The sequence below is a fragment of the Papio anubis genome, chromosome 8 (assembly GCF_008728515.1).
Source record: "Papio anubis isolate 15944 chromosome 8, Panubis1.0, whole genome shotgun sequence".
Classification (NCBI taxonomy): Eukaryota; Metazoa; Chordata; class Mammalia; order Primates; family Cercopithecidae; genus Papio; species Papio anubis.
Genome location: NC_044983.1, coordinates 134,790,800 through 134,813,694, shown reverse-complemented (window position 1 = coordinate 134,813,694; position 22,895 = coordinate 134,790,800). Strand labels below are relative to the sequence as shown.

The 22,895-nt window shown below is 48.9% G+C and overlaps 1 protein-coding gene across 3 annotated transcripts in view; it reads left to right on the top strand.

Moving 5' to 3' along the window:
- Positions 1-22,522, top strand: part of KCNK9 (potassium two pore domain channel subfamily K member 9) — a 103,350-nt gene extending 80,828 nt beyond the window's left edge. Inside the window, exons 2-4 of one of the 3 annotated variants that reach the window (XR_004185960.1) lie at positions 4,076-4,917; positions 10,475-11,811; positions 21,761-22,522. Coding sequence is in view for 2 of the 3 variants with exons in the window: in XM_009213650.4 (XP_009211914.1) it covers positions 4,076-4,917 (842 nt within the window). In the remaining variant the exon portion in view is untranslated. Of the gene's footprint in view, positions 1-4,075; positions 4,975-10,474; positions 11,812-21,760 lie in introns of those variants that run through there. The other 2 variants (XM_009213652.3, XM_009213650.4) reach the window with 2 other exon arrangements.
- Positions 22,523-22,895: the final 373 nt, after the last annotated feature.

The following is a 22,895-nucleotide window of genomic DNA, read 5'->3' as shown; positions in this document are numbered from 1 at the left end:
TCATTCTCCCCTTAGGAAGAGCTTAGAGGCCATCTTCTGTGTCATGTATCCAGCATACAGGCATTTTCTATGTTCTTTATTGTATCTTCTACATATAACCTGTAGACATGGTGTGTGCTACTAAAACATACATGTGTGCAGTCTGCAGCATATACATAGGTATGGCACATACACAGCCTGTGTCATGTGTGTTCTATAGGCATACACACTGCATAGACAATATTTGCTGGTGAATATGGGTGTGCTGTAGTTATATGAGCCTCTTGGTCTATCTGTATATACTGTCACATGTGCTGTTATTCTACACATTAAGTTCCAAGTATATACTGTGTGTATTCTGTATGAAGTCTTCATGGATGCCATGTATGTGTGTTCTATACAGGTATTTGGGAACATCTGACATGTGGACTTAATATTTGCAGACCTGTTTGTATACAGTACCTGCAGTGTTCTATCATAAACAGATTTGTGAAACAGACCCAGGGGAGAACAGAGGGATAACAGGGTCTCTGCAGGAAATACAGCTCTCACACTGAATGATTAATAAATGGGCTATTGATAAATTCTTCTTGAACACATAGGCAGGGTTGGGGGGCAGCAATGAGGGGTATGTGGAACACCAGTGGAGAGCGATTAACACACCAAGGGTGCAGTTCTTGGAACTTGTAGAGAGTAGCTGCTGTGAGCCTGCTGGCAGATGCAGCTTAATTGCCGAAGTCCTCTTCCCTTCCTCTGATCTACTGGGGCTGACCATTGGATGGACCCAACTGGAAACCAGAGGGCAAAGGGACACTTGCTGTAGCTCCCACGGTAGAGAGCAGGCTGTGGCTGGGAACACCTGAACAGGACCGGGGAGGATACCCTGCACCGCCTTTTTCCTGGAAGGCCTGGGGAGTTCTGAAACTTGTCTCTCGCTTTAGAGGGAATGGTCCTGTTCCCCAGACCACTGGGCCCCCAGGAAATGTGTTAATGTGGAAGACCCCCGAACCTCAGTGCTGTTCATCTCCCATACTCTCTCATGCATGTATCTTACCCAAGGGATATCATCGATGCAGTGGACCAGTGAGAAACACGGTCAATGATCAAGTGTTTTTATGCTCTAGTAAGACAGCAGAATTGACATAAGCCTGAGACAGGACATACCAGTGTACTGCTGTCCAAGCCCTGCCAAGGCAAACTGCTTCTTGTTTTTACTAGCAGGAACAGAAGTCAGGGTGGGGGACTGTGGCACCTGGTATGCAGTTTTTGACCCAGAAAATGCTGTGTTGACTTCTTCTAGTAAATATATCACATACGGAACATTACCACTTATTAAGTTTTCAACAACCTTCTGTTATTCTCCAGCATTCCAGCTGGCTTTTTTTGTATCAGCTCTATGGGTGAGCTATATGGAGATAGAGTAGGATTCCCACCCCTACAATCTTTTATATTTACCCTACTTGTTTGCCAAGATGTGCCTTCTTTCCTGAAGACCTAAGTTTCCATCTGGTGTCCTTCTCCCCAGACAGAGCAGCCTTCAGTAATCTTGTTGTACAGATATGCTGGTACTGAACTCTGTGGTTTTGCTTAATTTGAAAATGTCTTTGTTCTGCCTTTCTTGAAGGATAATTTCTCTGGATGTGGAATTCCCAGTGAGCAGTCTTAGTTCTTTACAGCCGTGCTTCCACTGCTTCCTGGCCTCTGTTGCTTATGTTTAGAAGTAAGCAATATTATGTTGCTGTTTCCCTGTATGTGGTATAATTGTTTTTCTCTGGCTGCTTTCATTATTTTCTGACTTTAAGCAGCTCGACTCTGGCGTGTGGTTTTCTTTGTATTTGTCCTGCTTGGGGTTCACTGAGCTTCTTGAATCTATAAGTTTGTGTCTTTCATCAAATTTAGCTTTTTTTGAGATGAAGTCTTGCTCTGTCACCCAGGTTGGAGTACAGTGGCGCAATCATGGCTCATTGCAACCTCCGTCTCCTGGGTTCAAGTGATTCTCCTTCCTCAGCCTCCTGTGTAGCTGGGACTACAGGTACATGCCACCACACCTGGCTAATTTTTGTATTTTTAGTAGAGATGGGGTTTCACCATGTTGCCCAGGCTGGTCTCAAACTCCTGGCCTCCAGTGATCCCCCTGCCTTGGCCTCCCAAAGTGCTGGGATTACAGGTGTAAAGCACTGCGCCCGGCCTAAATTTGGCTACTTTTGGCCAATATTTCTTCTTTTTCTTGTCTCATTCTCTTTCCTTCTGGGACACCTTTTGATATTGTCCCACAGCTCCCCCAAGGCTTTATTTTCCATTTTTATTCCTCTCTGCTTTTCAGATTGGATAATTTCAATTGATACATATATTCTCTTTTTTTCAGCTTTTCTCTTTCCCCACCCTGTCCTTTCTGGCCTAACTTTGTCACATCATCTCTTCTTTCGTAAGGACTAAGGGGTGTCAGAGCTCAGTGCTAGCTGGGATTGAGGGCCAGAGAGGATGGGGAGAAGGCCTTCTGGAGGCAAATATGTGATGTTATTTCTCAAGTGACAGTTTGGCCCATGGGGGTAGGTAGGTCATGGCACATATTCGCACCACCAGAGACAGGCAGACTGAGCCACAGGCAATGAAGCCCTGATGGAGAAACGTGAGGTAGAGCAGTCAGGGGCAGCTTCCTGCAAGAGGCAGTGGTAGAGGATCCTGGGGTCTGGTAGATCCCTACTGTGTATCAGACTCTGGGCTAGGAGCTGTCTGATCTCGGCAGATCTATACAATGCCACCTATCCCATGTAACAGATAAAGACACATGGGTTTGGAAAAGCTTATGGAACCCAAGGTAAAGAAGCAAGCTAAGTGACCATGAATATGTGACAGGGTTACATCCGGGAACTCTGTCTCGATGGGCAGGATTTTAGATGTTGGAAGACCAGGTACATCCCTCAAAAATTTCAGTCCAAATATTGTCCGTGATCCAGGTTTTTATTCTGGGTAGTGTTAGTGCCACAGTTTGAACCTACTGAGTCCCTTGTTCCTTCTGCTGTATTGGGAAGAGCCCATCCTGGTTCTGACGTTGTCACTGACCAGCTGGGTGACCCTGCAGCTGACTTCACCTATTCAACATCATTGCCTTCATTTTGAATGTGAGGAAATAAAGGCTTCACTTGGATTCCCTGCAGCAACCACGCAATGAAGTTGCATCAAGAATTTCAAAAGTACTTACACACATAAGGTCTTTAAGGGTTGTTTCCTGATTTCTATCCAGGCTCCATTCATAGAGTGGTGCAAATGTATTCATTCCTTTATTAAATAGTTTACTTTCTAGGTATGGGGGAATACAGCAGCGAACAAAACATTTTAAAAATATGCCTTTGTGGCATTTATGTCTCACTCTGCAATCGCCTCTCTTGATTCAAAGTCTCTGCTTTTGAGCCTCATTCTTGGCAGTTGAAAACTCTGGGCTGAAATCCCAACTCTGAAGAAATCAAGCTACCCTGCTATTAAGTAACTCACTCAGTTTTCTTGTCAGCGAGGTTGGAATCATTATGGTTGTTTAGAGGCTAGAATGAGGTGATGTGTGTAAGAGGATTTAGCACTGTGCCTGGTCCATGGCGGGTATCATTCTTTGAAAATCTATTCTTCATGCCAATCCATAGTGGACATAGAGAGGTTTCTCCCTTGGGCTTGGTACTTTGAGTTCTCTTAGTAGTGAATCTGCTTTTATCTTTTTAAAGCGTTTGTGTTGCTCCAAGGTGGCACTGGAATGCCCCTCCATCCCCTCTCAGTGGCACATCACAAGTGACATTGATTCTTCCTTGTTTTTCTCTTCCCTTCCATCCCAGGTTGTAACATCCCCAATCCCCTCCCTGCTGAAATGTTCCTACCCCCAGTGCCATCCCCCAACCTCATGTGACTTCTAAGAAACTGGCTCTCCTTTGTTCTCCTCCCTCCAAGATATGGCCATGCCCTTCTACCCTGCAGAGGAAATTCCCCCAGTTCCAGCCCAACTGAAGCATACCAGGTCCCCCTGCACTGCACTAAGTCGACCCCCACTTCCCCCAACCTCTAGACCCCTCCTCACTTGTTCTCCCTGTTCTTCTCGTCCCCTCCCCCACAGGTTATGGGCACGCTGCACCTGGCACCGATGCGGGCAAGGCCTTCTGCATGTTCTACGCCGTGCTGGGCATTCCGCTGACGCTGGTCATGTTCCAGAGCCTGGGCGAGCGCATGAACACCTTCGTGCGCTACCTGCTGAAGCGCATCAAGAAGTGCTGTGGCATGCGCAACACTGACGTGTCCATGGAGAACATGGTGACTGTGGGCTTCTTCTCCTGCATGGGGACGCTGTGCATCGGGGCGGCTGCCTTCTCCCAGTGTGAGGAGTGGAGCTTCTTCCACGCCTACTACTACTGCTTCATCACCTTGACTACCATTGGGTTCGGGGACTACGTGGCCCTGCAGACCAAGGGTGCCCTGCAGAAGAAGCCACTCTACGTGGCCTTTAGCTTTATGTATATCCTGGTGGGGCTGACAGTCATCGGGGCCTTCCTCAACCTGGTCGTCCTCAGGTTCTTGACCATGAACAGTGAGGATGAGCGGCGGGATGCCGAAGAGAGGGCATCCCTCGCTGGAAACCGTAACAGCATGGTCATTCACATCCCTGAGGAGCCACGTCCCAGCCGGCCCAGGTACAAGGCGGACGTCGCGGACCTGCAGTCTGTGTGCTCCTGCACCTGCTACCGCTCGCAGGACTATGGCGGCCGCTCAGCGGCTCCTCAGAACTCCTTCAGCGCCAAGCTTGCCCCCCACTACTTCCACTCCATCTCTTACAAGATCGAGGAGATCTCACCAAGCACATTAAAAAACAGCCTCTTCCCATCTCCTATTAGCTCCATCTCTCCTGGGTTACACAGCTTTACCGACCACCAGAGGCTGATGAAACGCCGGAAGTCCGTTTAGGTGTGGGGAGGGAAATGGGACAGAAAAGTCATTTGTCATAGTTGGTGTTAATTTCCATTGGTCCAACTCGTCTTTTCTTGTTTATTTATTATTATTGTCATCATTATTACTTTCTCTCCTTCCTCCTTTCTTGGTCTCTTGGTCTCATTTTCCCCCACCTTTCCAGCCAGACAGAGCAGGCCAAAGGGAAATACAGGCCCATTCTCCTCTGAAACTCACATCTGAGCATGAAGCATGGATCTCCTCCTTCCTTCCCAGCAGACTATGCCTTACATTTCTCACCCCACCCGCCCCATCTCTGCAGTGGTTTTCCCGGGACAGATGTGAGACCAAGACCACGGAGACAGAGCTGAGAGGATACCCACCCCAAAGCTGCACACCACGCTCAGAGCCTTCAATCGCCCACCCTTAGTGGTGTCTCTGACCTAACTCCTTTCTCTTTTCCTCCCTAAGGACTGAGTGGCTGTGTGCGTGTGTTGTGTGTGCTTCTGTGTGCACATGTGTCGTGACAAAACGGGAAGTATTAGGTATTCCTTTTTCTTTCCCATCATATATCATAGCCTGCTTCTGGCTGCTTCCAAACAAAAACAAAGACAAAACCCACAAGGTTTTAGATTTATCGTCTTTTGCCAAATCAAGCATGTTTCATGAGCAGTCCTTATCCCTGATGTGTCATGGCCATGTTTTCTAAATGCTAGGTTCTAAATTATATTAAGGTTTTTTTTCGGGGGCGGGTGGGCAAGAAAACCCAGATCATTTTAGCTTGCCAGTTCAAACATTTTTTAAAAAGCATGCACTTTGTTAAACTGGTATGCACTATCAACAAGAAAACTAGAAATGGAATAATCCAAAGCCAGTAACATTAATTTGTAAAAGACATTTTTAATTTTGTCACCTCCAGTTCCAACAATTTACCATGCAACTGGAATCGTCAGGGGAAATGGGAAAATTGTTGGAACCCTAGAGTATCTGTTTTATTTTCTTCTTATTGATGATTTTGTGCAGCACCTACCTGCATAAATAATTATTGTGTTGGAATGCTTGGGTGAGAATGGGTATTAGTATGTGGCTGTGTTTCCTTTTCCTAATGAAAAGTGACAGGGCATTCCTCATTAAAAATACATATCTATTTCAAGAAATATCGTCTCTAATTGCATTTGATTTGTAAATAGGGGAAAGTTCACATTGGTCTCAGGAAGAGTTTAGAGGCAAGGAGCTTTGTCTTGGCCTACTGGGAACTTGCCAATCTCAGGGGACAATTTTGTCTGAGTAGTGTAGAAATTCCTCCCTGCTCTCAATAGGGGATGACCCCAAAGTCATCAGGCTGTAGAATATGGCACATTGGAGGCTCTTATAGTAACAGGATTTAAGGACAGTTTGACCTCCAGATTCACTGAGGGGACTTTAATTTCCCTCATTACCATCCCTGCCATTTTCTAAAAATCACCCATTCATCCATCCTCCCATTCCTCTTTTGTAAACGAAGTTCATGGCTCTTGCATGGAAATGGACCTTGGCTGTACTCAGAAGGAACACGTTTACTGGCCTGTCTCAAGGCCCCAACGAGATCTCCCAGAAAGGAGGCTTTGCTCCCTAGAAAGAGTAGACCTACAGGATTTCTTAAAGGAGACAACATCTGAATGCCACCAGTCCCAAGCATTTGGGCCAATGGGCTGAAACACTGGAGCATTCAAGACTCCTCTGAAAAGGCTGTGCATGTACTTTAATGCTACATCCCATGTTGAAATTTCCCCTTCGTCCAGGACACAGGGCCTTCGAAGGAGTCTGCGAACCTCAGATTCTCTAGGCCAAAGTTGACAGTTCTCAACCTTCAAGGTCTTTATTGATTTACTTGTTTTAAGATTTTGTTTTATGGGAGGCCCTACTTGGGGCTCTAAAATCTGTCCAGAGAATAGCAGCAGTTCTTTTCACTTTTTTTTTTCTCTTGGATGAGTTTGTTGACTCTAGGGGGTCAGAGGTATAAAAGCCCTAATGCATTTGCAGAAGGCTTTGCTTCGGAAGAGTGTGCCTGGAATAAATGTGGGATTCTCATGAAAACCTTTGTAAGAGGTGCCTTCAAATGGTTGGGGGTGGGGGTTGTGATCTGATCTATGATGACACCAAGGCACTGAGAGGGTGATTTGCTCAGTGTCACAGGCTGGCTGTTGACAGAACTGAGACAGGTGTCTCAGTCTGGAGCCCAGGATAGTCCAAGGAGCTGACTTCACACCACCATGTCCTAACTCAGCCCTCGGAGGAGGGCGCCTGCCTGTTTCCCCACTGGGGGCATGCAGCAGGCCCTTGGAGCCAATTAAAGGGACACCGAGTCCACCCCGCATACAGAGCTGGTTTCCACACTACACTATCTGTGTCAAGTTGGTCATATAGGAGCCCTACTTCTGCTTGAATGCCTCAAGTAACAAGGAGCTTCTCTATTCCCAAGAACTGTAGAAAAACATTCTCTATTCTATAGGATTAAGGATTGTAGGATGAAGTCTTTTCTCCTCACATGACCACTGACATAAGTATCTGAGGCAACTTGTAATTTATCTTGGCTCTATTTCCCTCTTATGTCTTCTCTTTGCTACTGGTTTAGCCCTTTGAAGGATGGTCACTGAGTCTTCTCTTTCAAAGTTAAACATCCTTGTTTATGGTCAGTGTTTAGGGGATGGAGGCAAACCTTGGTTTGCTTGGTGATGTTCATCTTTTGCTCAGATGGTCCATCTCTTCCCTACTGTGGTCTGGCCAAGGAGTTATCTAGGTATATCATGAAATGATCTCAGAGTAGGGAGGGCAGGGGCCAAGTTAAAGGTTCAGGGTTCTTTCTTCTCTTAATAAAACAGCACTAAACAGAGATGCCCAACTTCTACCACTCAATCAGCATTAGAATCAGATCCTCAAAGCCAGGAGGAAGCTTGGTCCAAAGTCATCTCACTGAACAGCCTTTATTTTCAGAGGAGGACACTGAGGTCCAGAGAAGGTGAACACTTACCTAAAGGTCACAGAGGTAGAATCTAGGTCTTCCCACTGATTTCTCTACCATTTTCCTGGCTAATTCTGTTGCTGTTTACAGCCTTCTGAAGATCTTTTGTTGCTGGGTGATTTTAGTTTCTTAGCCCCAGGTCTTCCTCCCTCTTGCACCTAGTAATTTCTTTCATTCATCCAAGTGATTCTCATACCCTTCTCCCAGTTAACCATGCCCATTCAGTAAGGGGGTCAAAGTCACAGCAGGCTGTTTGGATGTAGGGTTCAACTTCTGTTAGAATGAGCTCAGGAAGAGCCACATGCTACCAGAATCACCCACGGTCAGCCCACCATCCAGTACCTAGAAATCAGCATACTTTGTAGGTACTTAGGGATCATCAGTACCACTGCCCACCTTCCTCTTATTTGGAGTGGACAGAAGGTAGAGAGCTCTTAGTTGAAAAGAAGTCAAGTGAGAGTAATATCTCTCAGACCCCTGGGGGCAACACTTGCTAGAGACCATCCTGCTATAATCCTCATTGTACCCATCCTGGGTGGAAAGTGCTGTGTTGGCCTTCCGCCTGTTACTCTTATGTAGGACTGAACCCCTCTGGGTTTTGAGATACTTGGTTATCCCTACAGCTAGTATCAGATCTGCTCTTTCCACCTGCACTGCTTCATCTTGAAACCCTGGCAACAGCCCCTTAAGTACAGGGGGCTGCCTGGCTCTAAACGTGAACCCTCTTGGAAGCATCTGCACGCTCCCACTGTGCATGGCTGATTGGGAGGGGAATGCCTGCATTCAGGCATGGTCACAGCAGCTCATTTGCAGCCCAGGATTCCCCCTGGATCCATCATCCTTTCAGGAGAGGTGGCAAATAGACTTAGACCACTGCCCACAAAAGCCTTCTTGGGAGGTGCTCATTAAAACCCCACCCATCAAAGAGAGGGAGATTGATGAATCTCAGCTCACCTGTTCCTTATCTGTGCACAGGGCCTTAAGAGAACATCGGGACAGTATGAGAAGCTCACAGATAAGCCTAGGCAGGTCGTTTTTCTCTGCCGCATCCGTATCTGGAAGCCAATGGGTCCTGTTTCTCATTGACAATCACTTACAGCTGGAAGCTGGAGGGAAGAACAGGGTTTCTCAGAGGCCTCCCTTGTCTGTGCACATTGGCCGGGAGAGGGAGGTGAGCAAGGAGAAAATGACCAAAAAACCACCATCACTGAGGCTTATGGCTCCATTTCTTTTTGTAATGTTTTTTTAAATGACAGGCCCCAAGATACCCTTTGCAGCCCTCTGCAGAGGCACATGCCCCCGTCCTATCAGTGCACTGGCCCTGTCATCAGTGAGGCACTCTGGCAAACTGTGATTTTGTTCTGAAAGTGGTATGACTTGGGGTCTGTCCCATGCGGGCCAGCTGCCTGGGGGTCTAAAGTGGGTTTCCTCCAGAGTTGTGGCCAGCACAGGACCCTGGAAACACCCTAGATGAGGACAGGGTGGCAGGCAGGGGACCTGTCATTGTGCTGTGCTCCACTGAGCTCCTGGAAGTCATTTCACTCCCGGGGCCTCTGGGGCTTCCCCATCAACATAACAAGACAGCTTGGGCAAGATTTATGGGCACTTAGCACAAAACCAATTTGACCCACAAAAGCATTTGGCCGGGATGTTCTGATCCCTGGGCATACTTGAAGCTTGAGCCACCCAGAAGAAAGCCAAAAATCACTTTGTTTGGCAGGGGATGGGGAGCTGGGAAGATGCAGAGGGACCGGCAATAGCAGAGAGCACCATGGTTATCACAAACCAAGGCCACGTGCATTCTGGGCTCCCCAAAGCGCTGAGCATAAATCCATTTTATGTGGTTTTCTCGACCACACCCGATAGAGGCTGCTGATTCAGGAAAACAGGAAGTCTATGACCATGGTCCCCCACACTGACCTATGTTGAAGATCCCAGAATTACAAAGAATGGTCCAATGAGCTTCCCTAGACTTCTCGCCCAGAACCCCAGCCTCAATACTTTGCCACCCTGCTCCCCAGCTCTCACTCAGATGTTTGGACGACGTGTTGTCACGTCTGCAACTTTTCAGTGGTTCAGCCAGAGAAGAAATTGTCTGCCATGAACAAGTGCACTTTCCTAATGGCGCCACTGTCACGCCTAAGAAACATAGCATTCATACAATATTATTGTCTGGAACAATCTGTATGTAAATCCCCAATTGTCCCAAAAATATCAAGAGCTTGAGTCTAAAATACAACCCAAGACCGCCTCTCACAATTGCTTGTCTTGTTCCAGACTTCCCCTGAATAGGACGTCCCCGTCACCATTTCTGTCTTCACGATGTTGGCCTTTTTGAGGAGTCCCGGCCAGGGTCTTGTAGAATAATGCCCCGTGATCTCCTCTGCTTGTTTCCTCAGATTAAGACACTTTTGGCCAAAAAAAACAAAAAACAAAAAACAAAAAACAAAAAAAACAGTTGATGTCAAGCAGCCGTGATTTATGCATTTGGTGTTTGGCTCTCTGGGGACCTCTGTGGTAACTGCTTTCAGTGTGGATAAATAAGTCGTATTAAATGTTGTTTTCCTCTATCAGGGGAACTAACTGCACATCCAAGAGAGGCGTCCGTGGATGCTGGGTCTCACTGCCAAAGCCGAACACGGCTTCGGGATTTCTGCCTTCTCACGTGGACCTCTGCTGTGCTGGGCGAATGCCACTACTCATTCCCCTAAACACCTGTGGGGATGGTCCAGCTACACATAGATGGGAAGCCCAGAGAAATGCTCGATGTGAGGGTCCCCGCAAGCCAGTTGGGCTGTTTCAGCACCCGCCCCCCAAAGCTCCTCAATGAGGAGCAGAGACTGCCAAGCCCTTCCACTCATTCGTCATCATAAAAATGTAACTTGCTATGGCAGCCTCTTGGCCATTAAGGGCTATCCTTTGTGACCTCTGTCCTTGAGATCTTTGCTCTGGCAAGTTCTATAGCCTTCTCAGTGCTGCTATCGTGATGCAGTCTGCCTGCTGTGGCTAAGTAACCTTTCGTTTTGATCAAGATTTGTCCATGCAGACTCCTACCTCTGCGCCTTTCCCCGTGCCGTTCCCACTACCTGGAAGGTCTCCCTGTTGCTCTCCAGCTTTGAGGTGGAGACAGAGCATCTCACACCTCCTTTTGGTGTCTCCTGACCCTTTTGCTCCCTGTTGGACTTGGCAATGTCCTCTTCTGGGCTCCCCTAGTCCTTGTTTTGGTCGTGAGCGACCGCACCGGGGAGCAAACCTTCTGTGGCCCCAGCCACAGGAGCAGCAAGCACTGGGCAGTGCCCCAGAGGCAAGGACCATCGCAAGAATAAAGGCACTGAGATGTCTGGCATCTTGCCCAAATGGCCACTCATCACCGTGATTGAGGCATGTCTTAACTTGCTGAAGTGGAAACAGGGTAACTCAATGCACACCTCTGCACCATCCCTGGAAACCAATCCAGATCTATGAGAAGAAAACTGGTCATCATAGCGTTGGTGATTCAACAGCACCTGCCCGGCAGGGTGGAGTGTGCCCCATACAACAGGGCCGGAAGCTGCCACGCCAGGCGTTTCTCATAAGGCGGCTGACAGGGATGGCACCAGACTACAGGAGCATACTTGCGATGTCACTCTGAAGAAGTTGGGCCCCGTGATGGGAATGTCATCAGGAAACTGGGTCTGCACTGTTTTCTTGTGGCAACACTTCTGGTGGAGGCTGCGAGGGGATGGGGACATGCACCATGAGTGACTCAGGATCCCCAGCCTCTGTGGCCTGGCTCCTGCCCACCCCTAGCTCTGGGGCCTTGAGAGAGGCAAGCACACGCTCTTCTCGCCTCCAGAGAGCAGCGTAGGGGTGTGGATGCTGCTCAGGCCCTGGCATCTCGCACGCCTGGGACCAGCCTCTGCCATTCACAGGTGGGTGGTGGTTTTGCCTCTCTGAGCTTCAGTTTCCTCACCTTTAAATTGGAGATTATACATAACCCCTACTGCAAAGGGTGCCTGTGAAGACTAGATGTGATGTGATGACATTTAATGGCACCTGCTGTGTGCCAAGCACCCCGCCAGTGTTCTTATACATGTTTGCATTTCTCATAAAAGCAAGGCCCATGTCTCCCAGAGGAAGTTACTCTGGGGGCATTGGACTTGAAATCAAACTATGGCGGGGCAGGGGGAAGTGATCAAGTCTGGTTGAGGAACTCAGGCAGGGCTTCACTGGGGAAATGGGATTCGGAAATCATTGAGGTGAGCCTTAGAGGAGCAAATGGGTGCTATTTTAGGCAGAGACACAACACAGGCAAAGGCACGGGCCAAGGCCCGGGAGTGCGACAGTACAGGGGGCACAGATTCCATCCCACCATCAGTGGAATCCTGCCACTCTTGGGAGAGATCAGACAGCGTAAATCTCAAGGCCCTCCACAAGCTGGCCACATCCTAAGTCATTCAAGCCATTCTTCTGCTCAAGAACCTTCCCTGGCTCCCTAGTGCCCACAAAGTTAGTTTCTGTTAAGGTCCTGCACTCTAACCACCATAGCCTGAGTCTCAGGCTTTCCAGGAAGCACTGTCCATCTAGATGTCCCTCCTGGGTCCTCCCCCCATAATAAAATTCATAAAATAGATCCTGGAGTCTCACCAAACTTGAATTCTGTGGTAGCCTCTTGGTTGGGTGGGGTTGTTTTTCTTTGACAGGTGGTGGACATTAGCTCAAATTTGCATATGGGGAACTTTCTGGAGAAGATCTTGGTCTTTCACTTAAGCATCCTGGGGTCTTATCCTGACGAAGTCTTCTGCCGGTTTTACCAAAGACTAGCATGAAACTAACAAAAGGAAAATGTGGTATAAAATAAGTTCTTACACTTACTTGGCATGAGGAACTTGTTTCCTGATTGATTTCATGAACAACAGTGATCATGACCCCCTACATCTGTGCCCTCTGGGACTGAAGCTGGCTAAGGCCTTGTAGGCACTTGCTCCCCTGACCCCCAGGAGATGAGACCTCTCTGTGGGTCACCCAGCACAGGGTCCTCTGAGGGTGTCAGATGATCCAGGAGTGCCTACTGTCACGGTGAGTGCTGGTGACCCAGAGGTAGCAGCTCCTGGTAAGAAGCTCTGGGTACAAAGCTGTCCCCATCAGGACTTAGAAATATGAGCTTGATTTTGAAATGAGGCCTTTGGGTGGCAGAAGCTGAGGGAGGGCAGAGGCTGGGGTGAGGGTGGGATGATATACAGGAAAGAAGTCAAGTCTAGGGAACCTGGGTGGAATCAAAACTCAGACTTTCTCTTTGTGATTTGCTGTGTGACCTAGGGCAAGGCACCCCACTCCTCTGGGCCTGAGTTTTCTGACTTCTAAAGGGTCTGGCCAAGCTCCCAAGGCCCACTTCACCCCGCCCCAGTGTCCACTGTGGACAGAACGCCGGTCTGGGGAGGACAGACTGGGAGGACTAGTTGGGCTGACTTCAGCTGCGTTGGAAAATCTGTCCCCCGACACTTTGTTGCAAGTGAATCTCAGATGCTTTATTTTTAATGACATATGGATCCTTAATTAACCAACAGCCCTTTGCAATCTTTGCTTAATTTCTTGGTAGGCTCTCCTCCCGTGCTCACCACATGAGGTACCCTGCTCTAAAGGAAGAGAGCCTTAGCCAGTTGAGCTGTGAGTCATCAGTATTTGCAGAGCAGCCCACAGGCCTGGCCCCTGGAGCTCACCCCTTCCTGGTGAGAGGGGTCTGCTCCTGCCCAGCATTTACCTTTGGGCTTGGCCCGAAGCAGCTGTTCCACCCTGCTGTGTCTTCCTCTGGGTTGTCCTCACTCCAGGGTTCTCTTTGCTTCATGGGAGAATATGTCCCCCCCCCCCCCCCACCGCCTTTTGAGGGCCACGTGGCCCAGCAAAGGGCCTTGCCTCCGGTCAGCTCAGCTCAGCTGGGGCCCAGACCTCTTAGACTTGCCTATAGTGTAGCACTGTGCAAGTGAAGATGTTTCTTCCCATTGGCACACTCTCACTCTTCATGCTCAGTGGTAGGGGGGTGGTGGTGGTGGTGGTGGTGGTGGTGGTAGTGGTGGTGGTGGTGTGGGGGCACAGAGCACTCCCATTTGGCATATGGAGTAACAGGGCTCAGAAAAGTGGCAAAGCTGGAACTCCAAGTCAGGTGTCCTGACTGTACATTTCAAATTACCCCTCTCCCGGAGCTCAAAGGGCAGGGCAGAGGGCAGGAGCAGGAACAGAACAGAACAAGACAAGAACAAGACAAATGAGAACAAGACAGAACAGAAGTAGTAAGGGAGCAAGAGACAGAAATGAAGTAAAATGAAAGGCCAAAATGAAGTGAGTAGTAGAAGTAGTGAGAGACAGAGACAGGGCAGAGTGAGCCGGGTCCAGTTATATAAGGAAAAGGACATAGGTCAGAATATCAGGAAGAAGGAGAATGTCATCTCAGGTCAATCAAATATACGATGAAGGCCAGAGGTAGAGCATCGCCGACATGAAACATCAGAAAGGAAAAACAAAGATAACCGGCGTCTGGATTCTCCTGAGTTCAAAAGCCCAGCTCTGGGCTCAGCACCGCAGACAAAACCGTAAGCCAAGAGCCATGTTCAGATGAAGCCTTTGTTAGTTATTAATCACACAGAGCTTTGTCCGTCTTTTCTCTATAACAGTGGCCCCCAGAGGGCAGATCTGAGACCAGCAATAGTGGGGTCTCTGGCCTGAAGGGTGGGCTGGTGGACCTGAGCTGGGTACGGCATGCAGTACGTTGTGTAGTAGAATGTGGCTGGAGGGCACAGGCATCCCCCCACCCCGCCCCACAAAGCCTGCAGCAGCCCCTGCACAGGACAGGGCTCTGCGATGGGGGTAGAAGAGCCTCTGCTGAACCCTCCCACACTGTGGTGTGACCCAGGCTGGCCGCCTGTCCCAGGAGGTAGATCTGACAAGGAGCTGGAGAAGCACAGCGGTGCTCAAACACATCTGGCAAACATGCCCCCCCGAGCCTTCGTTTCCCCGTCTGTGAAAGAAGGATCTGGAAGACAGGACTGTTCTGGAAGGACTGGGGGTGGAAACCCCTATTCTGCAGATGCTGCTGTGATAAAACATCCAAAACACTGGGTGGGAATCTGCCCCCAGGGTGTGCCTGTGTTTTGTCTGAAGCTTTGTGTGGGACTCACAGGGTGGCAGGGAATCTGGAGTTGGTGGGGAGGCAGGGCTTGTCCTTCTTGTCACCAGCACCTCCCTCAATGTGGTGATGGTTGGTCCTGGCACCTGAAGGGTCCAGCTGGGAAACAGAAGGGGGAGTCAGTTCCTTGGAGACCTCTATGCATCCAGAGAGCAGTGCTTGATTTTGAGGAGGGAGGTCTTGTAAGCCTCAGCCATGAGTCTTTGCCTCTTAAAGTCTGAGCTCTCAGCCTTGCCTCTTCTAGCCACCAGGCACTGGGTGGTGTAGACATCGGGGGCCTTCGTAAGCACCCAACCCTGGTTCCTTGCCCTCCTCATTTGTAGTAGGACCAGTTGGCCTTGGCAAGTCATTTTTCCCCTCCTACAAAAGATGAAATGGCCAGGTGAGATAAGAGGCAGGTGTCTTCCAGGCAGATACTGGTGAGGACGAAGTGAGAGTGTAGTCACATACTGGACTGACATTTCAGTGGGGGAATTTGGAGAGACAGGGCCCAGTCTTTCCAGCACTGGGTTGGGTTCCTACACAGGGGCCAGATCCTCTCTCCCAAGGACATCACCTGTTTCAGGTAGATTGGTTCTGTAGACTCCCTCTCCTCTCACTGGAGACTGTCCCCACAGAGCACTTTTGATCTTTCTGATGGATTTTCCCCATCAGATGGGGTCTCCTTGATGACTTTCCCATCAGATGGGGTGTCCTTGATGACCCCAGCACTCAGTCCCCAGTGAAACAGATGCCTGGACAGTGGTGTGGGTGAAAGCATGCTCTAGGGAACCAAAGTCCACTTCTCCCAGATGACACATCTACGAGGCATGAGCTGCTGCAACAGTAGGCCCGGCAGCTCCCGGGGGCCCCTTTGTGCAACTCTGGCTGCTGATTCTGCCATTTCTCCAGCCACTATTGACTGAGCACGTTGAGCATGTGCTGCCTGTCAGCCTCAGAGGGGACCAGGATGGTGAGCTAGACAATCAAGTCCTTACCTTCATAGGACTAAGATGCCAACGGACCACAGCCTCCCTAGTGCACGGAGTCTAGAAGCGAGGCCAAGGAGCAGGGAGCAGGGAGCAGGAATGGGAACCAGAACAAGTCTCAGCAACTGTTTTACTTTCTCACTTGGAATTTTAGAAGTTGGGTGGAAAAATATGATGAAAGGAAAAACACAATTAGTGGGAACCCAGTGAAGCAGAACCCACAATTAACACGATTTCTCTATAATTTGATAGCTCCTCAGAGGAACACACTCCTGAAAAAGGCTAATTATATATTTGTTTGTTCAGCCCACAAATAGCATTTTGACAGCCGTTTTGTGTGTATGTGGTGGGGGGGGGGGGGTGGGGGGTGGGGGGGAAGGACCTTGTGAGATCATCTCAGTCCACCTTCTGCTTTATCAGAAATGTCCACTAAATAGACATTGCACTGGGCTAGGCAAAACTGTTGGTTTCATTGATTAAATTTAAATAAGAAAACAGATTAGCCCCACTTGGGAGATTTGAAGATATCAGGTATATCCAAAAACATTGCTGAGGCAACTTGCAGTTAAACAGACATGGGACAGAGATATCAAAGATGAGTAGAATTTAAACCACTGAATTGAGAAAAAACTTCTAGTCCATTCCCAGCAGGCCAAGAAATTGCTGATAATCCCTCTTAGATGTACAGTAATTTTGACTTCAGCCAACTGTGTATCCTTGCACCTTAAAACATCAAAAAGAAAGAAAACTTGTCGTGACTCCAGGCATGGAAGAAATTAAGCTTGAATTAGTTTTGAACTCACACCCGTCAAAATGATTGGCATATACTCACGGGGTGCCTCCTGGGGAGGGTGGGGTATGGGGATATGGACCCTCGTGCATCCATTTGTGGTATGTGTGCGCATGTGCATTGACTGGATATCTGTGGGTCTTTGGATTTGTGTTCCTCTTCTCCAGCCCCCAGCATTGCTGGGCATTTTTGTGACTGTGCAGTAACGGGACCTGGATTTGGTTCTTGTGAAGATGCTACCAGAGGCCTGCCAGAGCACTCCCTGTGGGAGGGTGATGGAAATCAGGAAAGTTCTAGCAGAAATGGGCTTAATCACCTTGGGACTGTGTGTTCACATTCCAGGAGGATGAAATGGTTGGTCCTGGACACTTAGCAGGGACCCACCTTCCTACCTTGGTGAGTGGGATTTGAACAGGCCCTACTGTGGTCAAGGTGTCAGGCCTTTGGTGGGAAGCTGTATCAGATTTGGCAAAAATCAGCGGTTCAAACTCATCCACAGAGAACCGAATTCAAAAGGAGCCTACTGCTTCTGTTTGTTGTCTTTTGTTCATCTTCTCTGGCCTTCTCTGTCTGCGGAGATGGCACACCTTCACAAATGGCCTTAGAATGCCATTCTGAAGTTCAACAGAATGAGACAACCATCAAGTATCAGATGTATTTATTGTCACAGCTTACCTAATATTTAAAAAACCTAGTCACCAATGTTTACAAGTCCTAGTAGACATCCAGCCCATGTAGAGTATGTAACTTACACAAGGGTTTGCATCTTTCTTTTGTAACGAGTGCGGTACGCAGCCCTGTATATATTTTACAATGTCTTTACAGAAAAAAAAAATCATTTAATGTGGTGTTGTACAATGCACTTTTCTAATTTTTTTCCATTAAAATCTCTATGGCACGTTTACAAATGTATCTTGGTCTTTCTTCACTGAGAAAGGTTGGGCAAGACCTGCTTTGATGCCTCGTCTTCCTGCCTGTAAACCACATTCTGAAAGCAGAGAGCAAGGTCGACAGTCCTGGCCGTATACCCTGTTTGCTCTTGGTCTTCCCTCATTGTGGACAGGCCTGCTTGGAGGCCGTTCCCCTAACAACCTTGGTCAAGTAAGGAATTTGCCTTAAAATACGAGACTATCCTTCTTGGATTTTATGTGCTGACTCAGTTATATTGTGCAGCTTGAATTGGATCCAGGAACCAGAAAGTAGATGAACACCACTTCCAGAAGGCAATGAAACCAAACCAAGAGTTTGACCTCAACTGAACCGAGACCAGATTTGATTTGCTGATTTTTTTTTTTTGAGACGGAGTCTCGCGCTGTCGCCCAGGCTGGAGTGCAGTGGCCGGATCTCAGCTCACTGCAAGCTCCTCCTCTCGAGTTCACGCCATTCTCCTGCCTCAGCCTCCCGAGTAGCTGGGACTACAGGCGCCCGCCACCACGCCCGGCTAGTTTTTTGTATTTTTTAGTAGAGACGGGGTTTCACCGTGTTAGCCAGGATGGTTCTCGATCTCCTAACCTCGTGATCCGTCCGCCTCCGCCTCCCAAAGTGCTGGGATTACAGGCGTGAGCCACCGCGCCCGGCCGATTTGCTGATTTTTGTTTTTCTTTCGTGGCCAAGGAATCTGAGTTAAAAATGAGAAACCATGCTGCCCTTTTTCACCGGTGTGTGTATGGACACAAGAAGGGAAAACGAGGCAGTTAGCAGGTGCTCAGTGTTCTTTATATCGAAGGCAAATCTGCTCCCTCCAGCTCCATAGGAGCTGCCCAAGTACTGGGGCTCCTGAGCTCCACCTGGAAGGCTCATGACGACAGGTTTAGTCTGGATCTAGGATGGGGCCGAGAAGGTGCATTTCTAAAGAGCACTCAGGTGATGCTGCAGCAGCTGTCCCAGAGATTAATGGGAGATGCTGGTCAAAAGCAGACCATGGCCACAGGTCATGTTCCTGAACCTGGCCACACAAAGCCAGGTTGCTTTTTGCCTGTCTTGGAGGCCATGCCTCCTCTTTCCCTGCTTACCTGCTCAGCTCTGTTTGGCTTCCCCCAGGGCACCTACCCAGGGCTCATCCAGGAAACAGATGGGCCAGAGCCCTGGTAAGAATTTTAATTCTTAGTGATTGAGGCTTAATTTACATACGGAAAAACTTACTCCTGGGTGTTCCGTTCTCTGCATTGTGACTTGGGGTCTTAAATCCTCTTAAAATGTAAATAAGGACAGATTGCTTTCTCTCCTCAACCCTTCTGTGGATGCCTGGGCTAGAAGCCAGGTCCTTCCTACCGGTCAGCTTTGCTCCTATGTGCGTGCCCGGCTTGTGCTCTCCATGGCGTGCAGATGTGCCCACGAGGCACCCCCACCTGCTGTTCCCTCTACCAGCAGCTCTTTTCACCCCCACCTTCTCCTGTCCCAGTGTCTCTGGCTCAGATGTGACCTTCTTGGAGGGTGCCTCTCCGGCCTGCTTTCTCCTCTAGCACTGATCACCATCTGCCAACTACTAAACATTTGACACGTCTATTGTGTCTCCCCCAGGGGAGCATGAGCCCCACGGGGCAGAGGGCAGGGACTTTCACTTGCTTTATTCATTCATGGCTCTACCCTAGAGCCACGTCTGCAGACAATAGTCCTTCAGCATTCCCCGAAAACCTAAAATGATGGGATGAAGTCAGAGTCTGCACCCTGGAGAGCCAGTGAGGCTCTTGCATCCTTCTCTTCCTCTGCTCCTCCTACCCCAAACATTAGTCTCGTGACCTGCACTGGCCCTGAAGGAGAACTTCCTGGCTCAGAGATGGATCTGAGGTCCCCAGCACCCTGACACAAGCTCAGAGAGGCTGTGGGACCATCCAACTCAGGCAGGTCCTGTTGCTAAAATGCATCCTGGGGTCCAGTGGCTCCAAGAATGTGAACTGGGGGATCCACAGCAGGGCTGGCTCTTGGTTTATGACTTAAGGCAATTTCTATTTCTCCTCTTTGGAAGAGTTTCTATCCTCAGTGAACCAGGTTAGTGCTTCCTAAGACCTCTGTGCTTTCCAGAATCTTCAAGGGATAATATGGCTGAATTCCTTTCTTGTCTTTTCTGTTATTTTAGCCAAGGCCCACTCAGCTCAGAGGGACACCCAGGGCAGTCGTGGATGAGGCATTTTCGAGTCCCTGGCTAATCAGTGCAGGATCCACAACTTCCTTTTGCTCCCTAATGAGAACTCTGATCAGGACACCTGAGATTCTAACCCCACATCAGCGCCTTCCCCTCTCCCCACCATCCCCCTACTGCTGGTCATTCAATCCAAACACACAGGGGCTTGTGCTGCTGCCCAAATGAGGAATGGGGGGCAGTGGGCAGGCAGGAGACTTTGGAGCATATTCCAGGGAATCTTCATCACTGTCATCATTGTTATCACCATGCACCTGTTAAGGGAAATAACGGCCACTTAAAATACTTTTCTGCATATCTTGATTTGTTCCTCCATCATGTGGTTAGATATTTACTACGTTCTGTGCAGGCTACATTTGGGATGGTCTGATGAGAGCTGTAGGAGCACACCACAGCAGGAATACACAGCATACTTGTTGTGAGGTCCCTGAACAGGACACTTGAGGAAAAAGCAGTTATGCTCTAGGGCAACTGAAACCACGGCGACAAAGAGGTCGTGATTGGCAGCGATACGCCACCATGTAAAGAATGTGAGGTTTCAAAGGTTTTACTCTCCCTTTCTGCAAGTGGAAAATCCTATCAATTAAGAGCCACAACAGTAGATGTTCCAGTTTGCAGGTGCCAATTTTCAAATGAGCTCCTTCGCATGTGAGCACCTCTGTGTTATGCTCTAGAATGAGCAGTAACAGAACTTCGTTTTATGATTCTCACAAGCAACCCAGAGGCGTGAGCCCTACTATTTAGTATCCCTGTGTCCTTGGTCACTTGGCTCATCTGCAAATGGTCAAGTAGGCATTATCAAATAAGACATAGGAGATCACCTGTGCTAAGTAGTTCCTATCATCGTGTGGTAGGCATTGTGTGCTAAGTTCTTTTCTGGTAATCCTCAGAGCATCTCCTAAAATGCTTTCCATAGCATGCTGGTCCTACAGGGTCCTCCATCACCCTCCAAAAAAATGTAACAGGCATTGCTGTGTTCTAAGTCCCTTTTGTGCAGATTTACAACCCACACCACAAGATATCTCACAGCATTTACTGTCTTAAAGAAAAATTTGAACTTTGCCAACCTAGGGGGTTCCTGAGCAAATCTGATGAATCCGTTTTCCCCGGAGCACTGGTGGCATTCATCACCAACCCATCCTGTATGCCTGTGGTCAGCAAGGCTGTGCAGCAGCCCCTCCCACCTCTGCAACCTCCAGGTGTGTCAAGGTTGCACTTCCTGGTCCCCTGGGTAGGTGTGGTGATGTAATTAGTTCTGGCCGATGAATCACAGGTGAAGCGGCACAGATCACTTCCCGGCTGCAACCTGAACTGTGAGAGCGCCTCCAGGACTTTCTTTCCTTCTGTTGCACTGACAGGCAAGTTTCAAGATAGTGGCTGCTAAGCCCAGGTCCTGAAGAGAGGAGGTAAGGTGGGGACTCCCCAGCCGGCCTACGCTGGACTCACACGGTGAGAAAAAACCTTCAAGCCGCTATGTTGTAATGGTTGTCAGCCTATCCTGATTGCTCCACGTTTGTTCCTGGGGACACCGTTCCTCAGGCGGTCAGTGCCTGGCGCATGCAGGTTCATGATAAATATGAGTTAATGACTGGCTGACATCATCTTCCCAAACAATAAGAGGGGTCTCTATAGAGACTCCAACATGCAATAAAATCTTACATCAGGAGCAGGGGGTCTTAATTATCTGGGTTAAGTATTGCCCACTCCAGTTTCACCCTCATCCAGGGTGAAATATTTAATCCATAGAGCCTTTTCCATTTTAAATGTGATTTTCACTTTCAATTGTGTTTCCTCCTTAAAACAGGACTGTGTGGGCGGCCCCATCAGAGGACGGCGACAGCTCTCTCCTTCTGTAAGTGAGGCAGTCTCATCCTTCCCTGGATCCTCAGCATCTCTTAACCAGCAGTGGCAAAGGTTGAATTAGAATGGCACCAGCTTCGGATAAAAATCCAGATCTCGTTTTTCAAAACGTGTCTAGAGCTGGTGGCTGTAAGGAACCCATCAAGCCTCAGCTGTGATTCTAATCCTGCCAAGTCTGCCTGAGAGCCGACTCATTCATCCAAAGAGAGAACGGTTTGGATGGAGCTCAAGGTGCATGGCTCGCTGGCATAGCCCAGACAACCTCTTAAAGGCCGGGCCGCAGAGCTAGAAGGTCTGTCACTCAGTTGGGGAAATCGCCTGAGAAGTTCAAGTCCACTGCCTGGCAGCTCAAATGAGTCAGCCTCACCAACCAAGAATCGCGTTGATAAACAGACTCAGAGAGCCCGCGCCCTGTGGGGTTCCCCCGTCTGCAACTGTCTCACCTGGCCCCCCTGCAGGGCCCGGCGGGGACTGGGGAAGGTCAGTGCTCCCTGGGGCGGGGACTGGGTCTGTTTCCGGGCTCAGTGCCTCCGAGTCATACAGATGCCAGGTGGTCCTGCTGCTTACCCTTGCTGAACCTCAGGCTTCTCGTGTAAACAGGGCGCTTTTGAGGAATTATTAACATCTCCCTGTGAGTCAAAGCACCTACTGAGATAATGTATGTAATGCTTGTAATAAATGCAGCTATGTGCCAGGCACTCTGAGACACTGCCTTTGTGGTTATTTTTAGTTCAGCGGTATGCGTGCCGGAATGTGTTCCTGTTGGCTGTGCGTCTACCACGGAAAGTGGCTTCTAGCGTGTTTATTTGCCTGGCACCTGCCCCTTTGTGCTGCTCCTTGCAATAGCCCAGACTTGAGCCAGAGTACAGACCCAGAACCCCTTGAATGAAAGGGAGACCTGGTGTCCCTGAGGAAGGACCCTGGTACACTGCCACACATTTATCCTGTGAATTTTTCTCATGGCCATAGCTGCCTTCGAGAAAGGCTATTTACCAGGGACATAGTGCACTGGGAGTAGGAGAAAGATCAGACTTTTTGGGGATTGCCAGACCCTGGCTCTGAACTGACACTGATTCCAG